Here is an 18,010-nt window from a genome sequence, read left to right on the forward strand (position 1 = left end):
CATAAGTAGTAAAATTAATATATAATTAAATAGATTCATCCATTCAGTTGTCATTTTGAGGTTATTTCCACGCCCTAAAAATTGTCTCTACACAATCACTGAAAATGGCGATAATCCTCCAGTTGTTTAGGGGTTTACAGCTGTAAATTAAAAAATAAATACTTTAAGTCCCTAGAGAGCCTTAGAGATTACAATGAGCTTTAGTTCTCGATATACAGGGACTAAAGTACCTACTTAATATTTGAAGAGCATGAGAAGTGAAAAAAACTTGAGGAATCAAACAGCTTACAACTTTAATGCTCAATTATATATATTTTTTAATTTAATCTGGAACGGCTACGGCAACAAGCGAGTAGCTGCTCATAGTGATTTGGTACCACCAGTACGATATAGTAACTATGTTGGTGTGCTCGTTAAAGTTCACACTTGGAGAATTTATGGCGTATACGGTCACTTTGACATATGAAACTCGCATATTACTGGGAACCTAAAAAAATAAAATCAATAAACTGTCGAAAATTCTCGAATATGGCCGATCAGAAAAATCTAATTAAAAAACATGCCATGAGTGTGTCGGGAACGCCTGAGATAGGGTTCCGTAGTCATTATAAAAAATCAAGTAATATCTTTCTAAGGATTTTGAATTGTGAAAAAATTTTAGGATGGTAGTAACTTTGATTATATACACACTGTGTGTATATAATCAAAGGGTAGTAAGTACCTATATCAAATTTACTTAAGTACAAGGAAAACTATAACAGCTAAGATTGCTTGAGAATTATTAGTATAGTTTAAGAGTAAATAGCAGCCTAAGGTATAAAATACTTTTAGGTGCTTCATTATTTCGTAATGGCTACGGAAGTGTCCGACACGCTCTTGACCGGTTTTTAAGAATCCTAATTTATTTACTACGAAGTGCAAAATTCGAACTTCATATCTTGCCTTGCCATCCCGCTGACACTTATATTTTTTAATACGAGAATGAGTGGGACAGTACGATACGAACTTCGATTTTCGTGTTTCATAGGAGCCCCCCTGCTGCTTGATTTTCGTATCAAAATACCTACGTGTACATTAATGTGGGTGCTGTACTGAAACAAAAACATGCTACCATCCTTATGGTACTCGTGCGATCCGCCTTTCCTTTCACCTGTAACAATGGGGAATGGATGAAAAAATTAGAAACACTTAAAAGTTTTTTTATCAATAGGAATAACCTTTCTAATTAACAGAAAAAATATCAGATGTCTAAGTAGCATCAATTAATTTGAAACAATTAAAGAGTTTTCTTTACCGCTTTATTACGATAGTCCGCGTCGGTTACGGGTTGTTCCATAGCCCAGACCAAAAAAAATGAAAATTATGTGTTGTTGTTTCTTTAAAAAAATATGGCTCTGTCCATCGGGGGATAATTTTGCCTGTGTCTAGTAGTTTTTGCCGTTGTACGGTAAAAAAATTCTAGAAAACGAAATATGAGAGGTAATGGTGGATGAACGATGACAGCGCGACCCCAACTTATTAATCCAAAAAAAAAATTATGTGTTTTTGACCTCTCTTTGACTTGACTCTCTTTATGCTTTGACTCGTTCGTTTTGACAGGTGACAGTGACACTCTTTACCGGCCCGGATAATACCGACATGGAAATACCGACCTTGTTTGTCATGTACACGCCCATAGAAACTAACATGAGCTTCTATGGGTGTGAACATGAAAAACAGGGTCAGTATTTCCAAATCGGTATTATCCTTGCCGGTAAATAGTGACACCTGTCAAAACGATTGAGTCAAAGACACATAAATTCTTTTTTAACGTTTTTTTGTTCTGGGCTATGGAACAAACCGTAACCGGCCGGACTATCGTAATTTGGCAGTAAAGAAAACTCTTTATTTTTTTTTATTTAATGAACGCTACTTAAAAATCTGATATTTTGTTATAATTTATTGAATCAGGATCAGGCGTTACTTTGCGGAGGTCCATATCAATGAACTAAAATAATTTCCTTGCTCACCCGCGACCTTACGATAGCTAAGCTTATGCAAAATATGCGTGTTCATGCAGTTCCTCCACCTCCACACTGTAAGAACACACACAAATCACACAAACCCATCTATCACCACCACCACACTACACTGACGCGTTTCGAACTCAATCAGAGCTCATCTTCAGAGTGACACAACCGTAGGTACACCATGCTACCAGTTGTTAGACCACAACGTAGATTTCTTCTTTAAAAAAATGATAGGTATGATGTAGGTTTATCAATGATCAGGCCTCACTTTTAATTAAAAAAATATATATTTAAGGATATTCAATATTTACAAATTATTACTAAAAATTCATGGACTGAGTCACCAACTAAGAAGTTTTGCGTAGTTAAGATAACACGTTGCACCTATGTATAGTTAAACCTAATATAATGTACTTACAGGTTAATTAAAACTAAAATAAAAAAAATGTTTACAAAATAAATATACATACATACTTACATACATACGCTTGAAAAACATAACCCTCCTTCGGGCAGTTGGGTAAAAAGTTAACATTTCAGGAAAATGGGTAGAAATACGATAAAAAATATTATTCTTTTCCCATAATACCTAAGTAAATCAGCTGATTGAGCTTTTTAAATGGGAAGACGAAAAACATTTTTAATTTTAAGACACATTCACCCCTTAATTAAATAGTGTCGGGTCACCTTCAGTGTATATATCACAAAGATAAACATTAAATAATATAGAACTAGGTTATGTACATATAAAAATCACGTTAGATACTTAAATAAAATAAGTTATTAAAATTTATCATCATTTAATGATGATAACAATAAAATTCAATTTATTAAAATCTCAACCACGGGGAATTTGATTCTTGTGTACGCGGCAACACAGAACGGCGTTTAGGGTTCATGTTATTTTATTTTGTAATTTCGAAATTATACGATATTTACTGATAGTATGTGATCCCAGTGTCCTTCTTATTTCTTGTAGTATTATTTTTACGCAGTTTCACTGCGCAAACTGGCATTTTACTTCGGTTTATGACCAAAATTTAACAAAACATTCGGTACATGCACCTTACGCACAGTTTGCAACGCGACTGACTCGACTCGGGCTCGGGTACGCCGAATTCGGCGTAGCGTACTATTTGTTGCCGCATTTAGCAAGTACGCCGGCGGTATCTAGTAGAGCTCGAGCGAGCGCGCGAAACCAATCATTCATCTAAGTGTCGGAACCTGGTTTTTTAAGATTTTTTAGGATAGGTATAGGCGAAGTTCATTAAGTATGTTTCGGATAAAAAAAAACATTTGATATGTCTTTCAGCTGTAAAAGGATGAGTCCAATATGAATAATTTCCTTTTTCTACTCCTCCGAAGGAGCAAGCTGGTACGAAATCCATGTTGAGAATGAACAAATCGTCGACTTTTTCATCGCAATGCGCGCAGTCACAGAATAGTAATAGTACGCGCAGTGAATTTTGTGCAGCATGCAGCGCGATTCTAAAATCGTGCCGCAATAATTAAAACCGTAGTGCGCGCTTGGCCTTACACTAAACGAAACCACCCTTAAGGTAATACTTAATAATGTCGTGTCGAACTTACCAAACTCGAAAGTATATTCAAAGGTGGCCATGACTGCATCGAAAGTAGCTAGGTAAAAAATAGCTATCCCCAATAGACTACGCGCTGCCATTTATTGCTTATCACTAAAGTAAACGTCTATTTTTGCACATTTTTAATTAATTACTGTGTGTATTAAGTAACTACTACGTGGTTGATAATTATTAATTACCTTTCGCGGTTTAACCACCAAATTGTGGTCATAATCCATTACAGTGTTACGACGTTAACGCCTTTACTTTACGTATAGTCCGAGCCTACTGCAGCCGATGAGAATCGAGTTGTTGCAACGCCATGCCACTGTTGTACAGTACGGGGTTTTTTGGTCTGCACCTTTGATCAACAATATACAGGTCGTGGTTTAAAATCAGTAATTTGTTGCGAAATTTTTATTATTTGTTAGTTTAAAGCTTGAAAAATAACTTATTCTACATTTACTTACCGAAAGTAGGACACTCCGGCCGATAAATCCTTTTTTCGGGCATTATTTTTACAACTTTTAAAAGAACACCGCGACATGGCGAAACGTAAACACGTGGCGAAATGTAGAAGTTATTTTTCAAGCTTTACGTACGTTGGCTGTGTTTGGACCGAACTAAAACGAAATAAGAACTCACTCTGAGAGTGGGACCGTTAAGTTAACAGGAAACTAAAGTACCTATATATTATTATGTTGTATTTTTAAAAGTATTAACCTTAGCGGTCTCCCGACACCGACGACGCTTAGATAAAAAAAAAGATACTAGGTACTTATGTTAAATTAACTAGGTAAGGCAAAAATTTTTCGGGAAATCAGCATAGTGCCCGCGGGATAGGGACAAACGAATTCTTCGCAGATGAAGTCGCGGGCAACAGCTAGGTAGTGCATAATTATTTTTTAACTTTTTAGTTGTCTTTTTTGGCGGCGTTTTTGTTTCGGGCTTTTCTTTATTTTTGCTGGCGTTTTTTTGTGTCGGGGGTTTTTTATTTTTTTTTACTTTTTATTTATTTCATGTTTTTTAAACTGGTATATTATTTTTTTAAAAGTGTACTAGTGTGTCGGATATCTTAGCTGCAGCATCAGCTCATCGTGTTGCCACCATTGCGTTGTATGTAGAATCAAATACTGATCAAAAGGAATGAAACACGACATATCTGCTATTATTATTTTTCAAGAGTATACTGGTGTGCTGGATATCCTGGCTGCAGCATCAGCTCGTCATGTTGCCACCACTGCATTGTGTGTAGAATCAATTACTGATCAAAACGAATCCAAACACGATATATCTGCTATGGTTTTATCAAGAGTGTACCTACTAGTGTTCTGGATATCCTGGCTGCAGTATCAGGCCGAGAATTCCATAAATCCATAATCTTGCATAGTTAAGCATACATGGGTATTTCAAATTTTCAGTCCCAAATATGTTTGAAAGTAAAGTAAATACCAATTACGCGTCTAAGATTCCTACCGCAGCGAACAAAAGAGCTGATGATCTTGAAACGGCTAAACCGATTTTGATAAAACATGTCTAAGAACCATCGCTAGAAAACATGCTTTCAAATAATAAAAAAAACGCATTTAAATCGGTCCACCCGATTAAGAGCTACGGTGCCACAGACAGACACACAGACATACACACAGACACGTAGGTACTTGGTGGGACGTAGGTACTTCATGGATGGCCTCTAGTGAATAAATACACGCTTTTAAATTTATAATAATTTATTTACTCGTGTACCCCTTTGGCAAAAATCCTGTAACTACTGAGAGTTATTTGCGTCCAGCTGTATTTTATCGACACCGTGTTCGTTTGCTCGTCGAAGTCCACTTTCGGAGATGATATAGCGTGCACATTCACTTTGATGTATGAAATCCGTGTATTTTTAGGTACCTACAAACATACAATATTAAATTAAACTTCTCGTTCTTCATGTGAAAACTACTGATGTCCAAAGGAAACTTTCAAAAATTGCGGAATTTTTCATACAGGAAAATTTCGAAAAATTCTCACAATTTTGTATGGAGATTGCCGTTCCGTTTCATAAATTAAAATTTCCTATATTTGTGGAAATTTCCGAATTTTTTTCCACCTTTTGGAAACTTTCCGCAACTTGCACATCTGTAGTGAAAACAATTAGTATTACTTTTCAGAAGAGTTAGACATTCTCTTTCAAAGTACCTACACGTAGAAAGCGTTTTTACTAATTTAAACTTGATAAAAATAACTAAAACATTTAAAATATCGAGTGTTTATTCCTGCTGAGCTGGCAACGTTGCATTTTTGTTTTTTTTTTCGAATATTCCATAAAAATTGAATGAAATTTAATAAATGTTGTCTGATAGAGCACTTCTTAATATATAAGTTAATGTTTCTACTCCAATAATTATTCGTTATAGACTTTTATTTTCTTTAAAAACCGGTTATAAACATTAAATTTTAATTCGTTTCTAAGGAATATAAAATTCTATCACGAATAATTATTGGAGTAGACACATTAACTTATATATTAAGAAGTGTTCTATCAGAGAACATTTTAAATTTTCATTAATTTTTTATGGAATAATCGAGAAAAACTAACAAAAATGCAACGTTGCCAGCTCAGCAGGAATAAACGCTCTTAAACATCGATAAAGAAACAGAGCGTCTTGGAGATAATCAAGGATTTCGGGGAGATGTAGGTAGTTATCAAAATAATGCCATCTTACTAATATTATAAACGCGAAAGTTTGTATGGATGGATGTTTGTTTGAATTTATTTTCGTTACTCTTTCACGCAAAAATTATTAAACAGATTTGAATGAAATTTGACACACAGGTAATATATACCCTGGATTAACATATAGGCTATTTTTTATGCCAATATTCCCACGGGATAGGGATAAAATCTCGAAATATTAACCGCTGGGTTTAGAATTATGAAATTTGGTACCTATGTAGGTAGCTGAACATCTGAAATTACATATAGGCTACTATTTATTCCGATAATATTCCCATGGGATAGGGATAAAATCTCGAAATAACAACCGCTGGGCTTTGAGTCATGAAATTTGGGATGTAAGTAGTTAGCTGGACGTCTGGAATAACACATATGCTACTTTTTCACTTCTCATGCTTTGAAAGTAGATCAATATAGTCTTACGAGGCGGGAGTAAAGTGGGTACTTTAGTCCCGAGGGAGTAAAAGTAAATAAGTTTTTGATTTATTTCGAGTGACAGATAAACTCAATTCATTTTGACGAAAATGTTTCGTTCTTAGTCTACGTGGTCTTAGTTCTATGCTTTTTCCGCATAGAAGGGGCGCCATTTTATTACTCCTGTTTGTGTATGGACCATTTCGCCGATGCGATTTTGTTATATCTGTACCTGTCTGGTTGGAAAAAATACTTACCGCGAAAATTTTGAAATTGTTGTAGAGCGTAAATTATAAACGATTAAAATAAATTTATTATTCTCACAATGTCGTCAAGTGATAGTGGAAATAAGTATGATGTCGAGCCTAATCTAGAAAGATTTATTTAAAAACCTATGAAAGTTTTATGGACTGGAGGAATAAGAAACGCACTAATTATTTTTTTCTCGCAATCGAAGTGAAAAATAGAGTTTTTCACCTCGAGACTAAAATTCAATATAAACCCTCGGATAAATAAACACCCTCGCTAAAGCTCGGGTGGCTAGAACCACCTCGGGTATATATTGGCTTATTTTAGTTCCTCAATAAAAAATATACTATTTATTCCGATATTCCCACGGGATAAGGATAAAATCTTAAAATTTCAACCGCTGGGTTTAGAGTATTGAAATCTTGGATAGTTGTTTTCGACACAGCCTCAATGAAGACCACGATCTAAATTTCGGGAATTCCCAGAGGAATTTTGTAAAATCCCGGAATTTAAATCGAAAGAAAGAAAAAAAAATATTTATATCAGCAGTGACACATTGTAACTACTAGATCGAATATTTTAGGCGTACGAAGCCGCGGGTAAAGTAGTAAAAAAATATAACTAGCTTAAAAGTGAGTAATGATTCATGTTAAGAGTTTAACACAAAAAACCGGCCAAGAGCGTGTCGGCCACGCCCAGGATAAGGTTCCATAGCCGTTACGAAAAAAAACAAGTACCGTAAAACGGGGTTACTTTAAAATGCAGGGCTACTTCGTAAAACCGTTTTACGCCATGTCCTTATTTTTTTTAACATCATCTGTGGCAGTGAAATACCTTTAAAAAAATACCTAACTTTTTACTTCATTTGCTCAATCGAGCTATGAATATTTGCGTTTTTATAACCATTTTAAAGCTATCAAAGTAGCCCCAAAATTTCCTAAAGTAACGCCATTTAGCATCATGGGCTCCCCTACTATTAGGTTTTACAATTATCCCGTCCCGATTGAAATTTACATGAATTTGCTGTAGGTACTTAAATACTTACGCGTACTTGAACAGTGGTGTATAACGTTAATAATCCAATTTCACCCTCCTTATCGTACACCTGTTCTCCACCTCTCTTTGAACCTGTATCAACAATCTATTTTAATTTTTTAATATAAGTAATCTCTGTTTCGTGTTTGCAAAATCAGAAAAATGCGTTTTCCCAGGGATGATACTTACTTAGGGCCTTTACACACCGAATTTTTAAACGCGCGTTTTTATATGCGCGTCGACGGCACCTTTAAAAAACGTGGTGTGCAAAAAAAATATGAATCCTTTCGATTCCATATCCTACAGGAAAATTGGAAATCCCATCTTAATGCACCTCTATGATCCTCAAGGGTGTTTACTAAAAATCTTTAGCTCTATTGGTTCAGGCGTTGGGTACTCTTTATGGGTTACTGTCTAACACACTTGGAATCACAATCGTCTGTACCATTTCTTTCTGTCACATGGTGTAAGACGAAGGTAGAAAGAGATGTCGAATGCGATCGTGAACGTCATCGCGTTAGACAATACAGTTTCACAATAGGCCAGATGTAACAGGAAAAATAATAGATTAAATACACAAATTGCAGCAAAGTAACTCTGTCATTTCCATCTATGTAGCAGATGATGAATAGTGTGAGATCCTACCGTAAAATTGTGCAATTCGCTGTCATTTACTTAAATAAATGGTGACCCATGTATAGGGTCATACAAGACTGTTTCTTTCTTTGGAAAGTAAATGAAGTGCCCATTTTTTTCATGTCACATTTGGTCAAATAACAGATAGGTGCAGAATTTTACGGCGGAATTCGGCTATAAATATTTTTATGCTTTTGACGAATCTAAAATCATTTAACGAGCAATTGAAATACGTATCTTCTTCAAAAAACTACAATTAAAAGAAAACTGAGTACTTTAGTCAGTCAGCATATTTTAGATACGCCATATCCGAAGTGGACAACATATTATGACAATTTAAAACTAATATGTGTTGGTACAGTCACCAGCATTAATATCTGCCACGGAGGAGAGTGCAAAAATATCTGACACGTCCTTCCGGCCCTATAAATAGACGCTATGCATAAATATCTGATACGACTCTATTTCTAGAGCCGCAAGGACGTGCCAGATATTTTTGCATGCTTATTGTGTCAGATATTGGTGCTGGTGACTGTACATATGAGTATGCGTCATATAAATTTAAGTGTGTGTGTTGTATGTCACTTCTTTCTGATGTAAAAGGTTGGCCTTAGCTTTTCTCTATGTACCTATATATCTTCTTACCGTGTAAGGTACTTATTTTTGTGGTGCTCAATAAAGAGTAGGTAATGTTCTAGGCAGTAAAATTGTTATTCAGTTTATTTTCGGCGGAAAGATAAATACCATACTTACCAAATTCATATATATACTCATTTGTTGATGTGACTGTGTCAAATAAACACAGAATACCAACAACTATCCCGAATAGAGAACTCGATACCATTTTCAGGATTTCACGTAACTAAATGGTTATTTTTAATAACGTTCACTTAAATGTTAATTTTATTTCACGCTTTAATCACTTGGTCCGAGGGCCCGCTGCATATTTTTAAGTTTAAAGGTTTCATTAGGGATACTATACATCTAACATATAAATATAGGGATACTATACATATAACATCAATAACATTATAAAACGGACTTAGATACGTATAAGCATGATTCTTGGCTTATAGAAGTGCTCTCAAGCAATAATGTTGTCGCAGGAAGCGGTTTACAAGCTAGTCTCACTCATTCATTTTACCAACATTAGGTACCTAATTAGACAACATCGTCTTTTTCCGGCAGCTTTATAGCTTTTGTACATTCTTGTCTATTGTTTTTCCTGGTTGCTGGTAGTTTTTGGTAAGTTTATAATCTTGATAATACCTACCTCATTTGCCGCTTTCATACAAAGTCGTGTACCTAACTACTTCAACTTCTACCTACTACTAGAACTTCTGAAAATTGCGCCGTATTATTTGTCGTCTTTTAAGTAATTCTTTAGCTAATGTACTCGTACGTTTGGGGCTACCGCAATTTACTAGCTCTTTTTCATAATGTACCTATCGTGGACAGAAAGCGTTCAATTTTTATTTTCAATGTGGGATCTGCCTCAAACCTGTTTATACATACACACTAGGTTTTTGTCCATAATATTAAATTATTTTATTTAAACAAGTACTTAGTAATGATGTAAGGTTTTATATATTTAAATTGCGCACGTTATATAAAAAAACCATACCCATGCCATTGACATGTCATTTTTTCGTAATTACAGTAGCGCCATCTAGTGTTCAAAGAAGAAACTTCAGTATCCTATTTCAAATTTTATAGATGTAGAACTTTTTTTATTTGGACGCATAGATACAACTTCTGACGCTCTTCTTTCGGTCTTCGGTTCCCAGGCATAAAATCTGCCAGGCATAACACCACCACAAGTTGCAGTGGGATCTTAGACTATGATAACAAATTATAAATTTCGCGGTAGATGTTTAGAAGTTATAGCACATAAATCAATTTAATGAAGACGTACTTTTGTGATTGCCACATACAAGATTCCTATTAATGTCCTTAATTGCTTAATGGGTTTGCATATAATTTATATAACAAACATTTGTTAAATTTATACCTATGACTTCACAAATTACATGATCAGTGAGCATGAGGAAACCGTCGCACTATTTTTCCAAGAAAACCTTGCACAGAAATTCATTGCTAGCAGAAACGTAGATTAGGTTAGGTTACAACTGTGACCTCATATTTAAAGGCTACTACGAAAATCGAAGTTCGTATCGTACCGCCCCTTTCACTCTCGTATTAAACGGGCGGGACGGCAAGGCACGAAGTTCAAATTTTGCACTTCGTAGTATAGGCCCTGCTGGGCTACTGCGAAAGAAGTTCGTATCGTACCGTCCCTCTCGCTCTCGTATTAAATAGTATAAGTGTCAGAGGGACCGCACGACACGAACTTCGAGTTTCGAGTTTCGTAGTAGCCCTGCTGGTACCAGCAAATTAGGTTGGGTTTGGTTAGAATTGCGATCCCAACTCACACCACACAATGTTAACACACCTAACGGTGTAACAAGATTATGCGATATTAGTTTTGTACAAACGGAGTTATGCGATATGAGTTTCGGCAATATGATTTATTATGTCAAACGATACTATACGATCCGAGATTATGCTTTCAAAGTGCTTTCGGCTGATTGTTTCTAGAGGCTGGGTATGGTTATTCGAAATATTATTTATTATTTATGTATATTTATTTTCTTTATTGACGAAAACAAACAGCAATACAATCATACATGAAGCCAGTATACATGCAGGTAAATTATGAGCCAGTAAATTTTTCATTGATATGTCTACACTTATTAGGAAAATATTATGCACAAAGTAAGTTAAACAACAAAGGAAAGGAATGATGACATTATCTTCTTTTTAAGAAGACAAACCTAATTCCTTGAAAACATGCAGAAAACAGTCACTAAACAACTATTATACTTTTGATGAAAAAATCAGTATGGTTTATATGTGTGTAACAAGCTCTTATGAGAAAGCGATTCTTTGCACAGTTACACCTACAAGACCTAACGGCAAAAGTATATTTGGAGCGAGTAGGCAGGCCAGAGCATTTAAGTGATATGTTACCTAGGAGGTTTGGGGAATCAACAATATTATTGATAATTTTGTTTTTAACTGATTTATTTTATTTTATTATTGAGTTATAACACATATACAAAATTTTAAAAAATACAACTACTATCTAATCTACTTACTATTTACAAAACTTATACTAAATAGAAAATGTCTTCAAGGCTGCTGCTTTGGGGGCCGTTCCTAGGATGCTGGCAGCATTACCTCTCTGGATAGCTAGGCTGATGCGTTGTGCAAGGTAATTGATAATTTTGTACAATAACACCTGGTTATTATGTTCCCTACGTTTTTGAAGAGGAAAATTATCGTCGAGAGCAACATCCCTAATAAAATATTGAAAACTAAAAAGTGAAAATTTCACTACTTAAATAGGATATTTGGAAATCCATTTTTTTTAAATAATGCATCTTAATTACATAATGTGTGTAAGTTCCAAAAAAAAAACGGTTCTGTGGTTTAGATAAAATAAAATTAAAATCATTTTTCTTCTCAAAAACCTGCATTATTTTCGATGTTTTTTTTTATGAAATAGCATCTTACATCTGGGCTTATAAATCAGCAAAACGGCAATCGATTTGGCTTCTGGGGTCGATGCCCCATACAAACACGGCTATACCCTTTCGGGGTTAATTTTATATATTTAAATTTTAATATTTAGTCAGTTTGATCATCACAGTAATTATAATTTCTTGGCATCTCAAATATTAACAACCGCCTAAATATTAACAACTTATGGCTAGAGTGTAAGAAGTTAATTTAATACTTTTCAAAATCTATCTGATAAAATACTTTGTAGGTATTTTGACCCGTAAATAAATGGGTTTTGATTATCAATGGGCCTATGGGTTCTTCGCTTCACTTAATCCAACGTGGTTAAGTTATTTGACGGAGTCGTCCTACAAATGACAGTACTCAACCAGAGCGCTAGATAGAGTCAAAAATGTTGGCTGGAAATAAAGTTGTTATGCATGATGCCAAGTTTAACAGCAGTTTTTGCCATAGACTTGTTAGAGCCAAAGTCCAAACTAACCAAGGTGAGCACAGATTACTAATATGTAGCTAGCTAAATTTGGTAAGTATCCCATCTTAGCCCTCTAGGTTGGCAACGCATCTGAAATGCCCCTGGTGTTGCAGATGTTTATGGGCGGTTGTGATCTCTTACAATCAGGAGACCCACTTGCTCGTATGCCATCCAGTCGAATAAAAAAAAGTAACTTAAGGTTGTGTATATTATATCAGAGTAAATTATACTTTTGTAAGGTGAGGTGTAGATAATTATTGGCAAGGATACCAACATTTTGTAAAGTAGAGCCAAAGTGAACTAGGTACCTGAGCTGGTTTTGCGGAAGTAAAACACGCATAACGTAATCAAGTTGGCAGCATCCTAGTTTGATACGAGTACAGAGGGCCTACTCCGAAATTCGAAAATCGAAGTTCGTATTGTAGCGTCTCTCTCACTCTCATATTACCTAGATAGTATAAGCATCAGAAAGACGGATCGACACGAACTTCGATTTTCGAATTTCGGAGTAGCCCCGCAGCTTCATTCATCAACAAACCTACGCGGCAACCTACGTAAAAGACTACATGTTACAATTAGCCCGGCCGTTAGGAATATCTATCTCTCTGTAACTGTTGTCTGAATACCCAACACCGGTAGGCCCAAAGATTTCGGGTTTGAGGTTATCGTTAATGTACAGCAAAAAGAGAATTGCAGAGAGAACTGATTCCTGGGAAACCTTGGCATTCATTGCGATGAGCTCAGACGAGCAGTCAACAGTGACTACACGATTATGTAGACCGATGCCTCAGGAAATCTGTAGTCTAAACCCTAAGGACTTCTGCAAACAACTTTAGTGGCCTGTTTTGTTTGGTATTCTGCTGGTCTGTACCTACCAGCACAATGCCAAACAAAACAGGCGACAAAAATATTTACACATTATACGAAAAACAATTAACAGATTGTTCGCTAAGTGTGTGTAGGTAATCGATAACATTGGAATTGTCAATGTTACCACATTTTAGTGCGTAAATCAAAATTTAAGGTATGGATGCATTGCGTAATGACAATTAAAATTAATAAAGTAAGGTGGTGTAGATGTACCTATCGACACCGTTATTAAAAAAACTTAGTTGATTTGATGCGATAGAATAGTAAACTATTTTACTTGAGAAAGATCTAATTCGCTCTTAGAGGGATCTAAAAAGCCAATTGCTTATCGATTTCTATGCGTAATTAAACTTGAGAATTTCGTTTTACTTCATCATCATAAAAGTTTGAACTATTTTCAATACTTCTTGTTTTTGCTTTGCTTACCTTCACATTACCTATAGTACCGCAATAAACATGGAGCAACAAAAATGTATAATTACATACTCTGTTTTAATATTATTTTGCAATATCGTCAGAGCTGAAAGACACAGGTTCATTTTCGGTAACTTTTTTTTTATTTTCTAACCAACCAATACCATTCGAAGTGTTAACCATTCATTATAATAATTATAACAACATTGTATGTTCCTTCTAAGAAATTAATGTTTAATAGTAATAAAGCCGTGGTGGCCTAGTGGTTTGACCTATCGTTCCTCAAACAGAGGGTGGTGGGTTCAAACCCCGGCTCGCACCACTGAGTTTTTCCAAATTCATGTGCGGAATTACATTTGAAATTTACCACGAGCTTTGCGGTGAAGGAAGACATCGTGAGGAAACGTGCACAAACCTGCGAAGCAATTCAATGGTGCGTGTGAAGTTCCCAATCCGCACTGGGCCCGCGTGGGAACTATAGCCCAACTTCTCTTGTTCTGAGAGGAGGCCTGTGCCCAGCAGTGGGACGTGTATAGGCTGGGATGATGAGTAACTATCACTATAATTATTAATTTATTGTATATTAATAATTATTATACATTTCTAATTTCAGATATAGTAGCTCTACTTTCCCTCAAAAACTGTACCATCCGTGCCATCTGGCGCCTAAAGCGACCGTTCCCTTTGCTCTGGCGGTTTACTAATGTTTTGGCGAATAACGTTTGGCAAATTGTTTCATTTCGCAACTTTTTATTTCCCAACTGTTTAAAATTTCCGAAACTGTAAATTTTTCAAGATTTTTATAAAACTAACCTAACCTAACCTAAAGGGTTCTACACGATGGCCCTGAAATAAATCCTGAAATATTTACAGTTTTAGAGTTTGCGAAATGAAAAGTTGCGAAATGAAACAATTTGCCAAACGTTAGTTGCGAAATGAACGGATACCGCTCTACCCTAGGGCCGGCGCTGAATGTAATACCTGCTACCACTCATAAACTCATAAACCTACCGACTCTCGTCGGCAAGAATTAGTCAGCAAGAAACCTTATAGAATCACCGATTAGAACATTCTGGGGAGCTACGAAGTTCGAAAATCGAAGTTCGTGTCGTACCATCCCTCTCGCTCGTATTAAATATTATTAGCGTTAGCGGGACGGCAAGTTACGAAGTTTTTTGCATTTCTTAATATAGGTAGTCTCACCGGCCATCGTGTGCGTCAAGAAGAACCCAGTTTATTTTCTGTTCATCAACAGAAACATTCATATCGTATTCGTAAAAGTAACAAATTTGGAGTTGAAATAAAAATACAAAAAGACTCCAAATAACCAATCAGAAACATTCATTTCATTCTTAGAGAACAGAACAGAATCGGTGGGTCTATCCGCGGCCATTGTAGTTGAGATTCAAATTCTGAAACAAAATTATGTTTTGTAATATGTATTCTTTTTAGGTCATGCGCATTTACCACGACCATTCCTTATTTTCGAGGTTCACGATCAAACTATGGTACCATCTGAAAATTTTCAAGTTCAGTTTGAAGTAAGTATAAGTAACAAATTTTATTCACATAAATACAAGAATTTAAGAAAAAATTACCATATTAAAAACTTATAAGTTAAGTTAATACAGTCAGCCAAATAAATCGTTGGTAATTATAGGTGGGTACATATACCAACAATACTGTAAAGGCACAAAATGTAGCTCCCCGAAAATATCATTATAGTATTATAGTACACTTCACCTCCACCGCTCCAAAAACCCGCCGCTAAATTCTTTGGATTTTGTCAATAATTACCACTTGATTATTTAATTCAACAGGGCTACTACCATAGCTGGGCAATAACTCGTTAATCCGTTAATCGTTAATTAACGCAGTTAATATTTCGACTAACGGATTAAATTTTAAGTTAACTAAAAAATGTTAACGGACTCGTTAACTTCCGTTAAATGTCCCTAAGTCCGTTAATCGTTAATTTGGCGCCTACAATTAACCAAAGATACCGCACGCACTACTAAAAGGAGATGTTATCACTCATGGGTTGCTAACCATTTTTTCTTTCTTAACTCGCGGGGGGACGGGCGATGCACACCCACATTATGCAATTTTACAAAATAATGAAAAAGCACAATGTTTACGAACGCATACAAACCGAACTTTCAACAGTAATTTTCATTCACACAGTAAAAAACTTCGGACATGACATTTGTACGTCACACATAGACAATAACGTAAAATCAGTTAGGGCTTGGGCCATATCGATAAGATTTCGAGCATTCAATCGTTCGTAAATTCAGTCATTCATTAAATCCTAGATTTTTTTATAGAAAATACAGTTTGTAAATAAATTTGATTGCTATATTAAGGATTTAAATGTGTTTAGAGCAGGGGTAGCGAACCGGTGGATCGCGACTATTAGTCCAGTCAATCGGGGCAACGCAAAAAATATAAATACTGAACTACCTATGCTGTTTCATTTAAGGCTTCAAGAAGTATGTAATTAGTAGATTGCACAGGGTTTTGTCAGTAAACAGTAGATCTTGGGTCTAATCAAGTTGGGCACCCCTGGTTTTGAGTACCTCTAATGAAAACTGATACTGGATCAACTTTTTTTACATATGTACTAGTTCTTTATAAAGGTACATGATATCATTGGATAGTTTTGTTCATTATTCGGATAGTATAGGTATCCAAAGTCAGTAATACAATAGGCATAGAATTAATGACATTGTAATATAACAATAAGGTCGCGGGTGTACAAAGTAATTGTTTCAGTTCACGAATAAAAAAATCAAGATAAAAAAGCAAAATGGAAAACTAGTTAAATAAAGTTTTATTTAAATGAAAATGAGGATGGTACGTATAAGAAACAGCTTTTTAATTGTATGTCATTGATTCAGCAAAAAAAATCTATACTTATCGCTCAGCTAATCGTATCATCATTATAATCTTAAATAGGTATAATAATTCTAAATATATAGAAAAATAAATCTCTAGTTGTAAAAGTTACTTTTTTCAAGAATTAAAGCAAACTGAGTTGTAATTATTGATTTTGATTCATCAATTGTGTTCAAATATTTAAATTTTCCGAAACGAAAAATTTTGCTATAAAATAATTATGGTTATACCACATTAAAATTTGAAAAATAGATTAATCTTTTTTACTTTGTCTTTTACGGCATTTTATTTTGCAACCCTAATTTAATTGATTTACACTTACAACAATACACTGTCAGATTATGCAAAATAATGCTAGTTACTACATTCCGATGACAAAATATTGCTTATTACTTATTACGACGTTTTTATGGATGATGTTAGTTAAAGTAACGACGGTTACCACATTTTTGCTTTCCCAAAAAAAGTGTTGTTTTCATCGTTCCATTTCCATACATTTACTTGCGTCATTTACCTACTACGATTAATGGATTGTCAAATGTAGTACCTACTTAACCCACAAAATATCCTTTTAAATAAACTTTACATTAATGCTGTTTACAAAAACTTATTCAGCATAAAATCAAAACATAGTGTCCAAACATAGCAGCTCTGTCCAACTACGAAAGTTATGTTTTTTTTTTCAAAATCCAAAATGTTTTTCTGCTATGGTGAACAATTTCACTTTTGCGTGTTACTACGTGTTTGCTTTCCAACGTCAGCATAATTATATAATATAGCCATTATTTACAAAGGTGCCATAGAAAGACGTTTGACTTATGTGGAAGTCGTGGTGACTGGCTCGATACGTCCCACGGTAATTTTCAGCTGGAAGCGGACCACAGTAGAGATACAATACAATTGGTGGCAACTCTCCGAAGTGATCATATACCACATAAGAGCCCTCGGGCAATACAAGCCGCTGCCTACGACAACAACAGAGGAACCAACTACCACAACTGAACTAACAACAACGACGACGACAAAAACAACAACGAGGAGATGGGCTAAGCCGCTAATCTATTATTTTTATGTCTGCAATATTGTTAATACCAGGAAAATAAATATATAGCGTTCAGTTTAT

General features: G+C 35.2%; 3 protein-coding genes across 5 annotated transcripts; 1 reads left to right on the top strand and 2 right to left on the bottom strand.

Annotated features, from left to right (window-relative positions):
* Positions 1-314: 314 nt before the first annotated feature.
* On the bottom strand, positions 315-3,720 carry LOC141435596 (uncharacterized). The gene is made up of 3 exons (XM_074098319.1): positions 3,600-3,720; positions 1,068-1,150; positions 315-487 (listed from the first exon to the last, which is right to left on the bottom strand). Exons 1-3 carry the CDS (start codon positions 3,688-3,690, stop codon positions 323-325), a joined length of 339 nt encoding a protein of 112 aa, XP_073954420.1. The 5' UTR covers positions 3,691-3,720; the 3' UTR covers positions 315-322.
* Positions 3,721-5,301: 1,581 nt separating this feature from the next.
* Positions 5,302-9,519, bottom strand: LOC141435682 (uncharacterized). Its single transcript, XM_074098426.1, has 3 exons — positions 9,402-9,519; positions 8,023-8,105; positions 5,302-5,488 (listed from the first exon to the last, which is right to left on the bottom strand). Exons 1-3 carry the CDS (start codon positions 9,490-9,492, stop codon positions 5,324-5,326), a joined length of 339 nt encoding a protein of 112 aa, XP_073954527.1. The 5' UTR covers positions 9,493-9,519; the 3' UTR covers positions 5,302-5,323.
* Positions 9,520-13,962: 4,443 nt separating this feature from the next.
* LOC141435597 (uncharacterized) lies at positions 13,963-17,927 on the top strand. Of its 3 annotated transcripts, none has more exons than XR_012452195.1 (3): positions 13,963-14,119; positions 15,442-15,530; positions 16,765-16,905. XR_012452195.1 is itself a non-coding variant. In XM_074098320.1 (3 exons), exons 1-3 carry the CDS (start codon positions 14,032-14,034, stop codon positions 17,887-17,889), a joined length of 312 nt encoding a protein of 103 aa, XP_073954421.1. In that variant the 5' UTR covers positions 13,963-14,031; the 3' UTR covers positions 17,890-17,927. The 3 variants fall into 3 exon arrangements, 1 of the variants encoding a protein (XP_073954421.1); XR_012452196.1 differs by having other exon boundaries at positions 16,753-16,772; XM_074098320.1 differs by lacking the exon at positions 16,765-16,905 and adding an exon at positions 17,755-17,927.
* Positions 17,928-18,010: the final 83 nt, after the last annotated feature.

The sequence above is a fragment of the Choristoneura fumiferana genome, chromosome 15 (assembly GCF_025370935.1).
Source record: "Choristoneura fumiferana chromosome 15, NRCan_CFum_1, whole genome shotgun sequence".
In the NCBI taxonomy this organism is placed as follows: Eukaryota; Metazoa; Arthropoda; class Insecta; order Lepidoptera; family Tortricidae; genus Choristoneura; species Choristoneura fumiferana.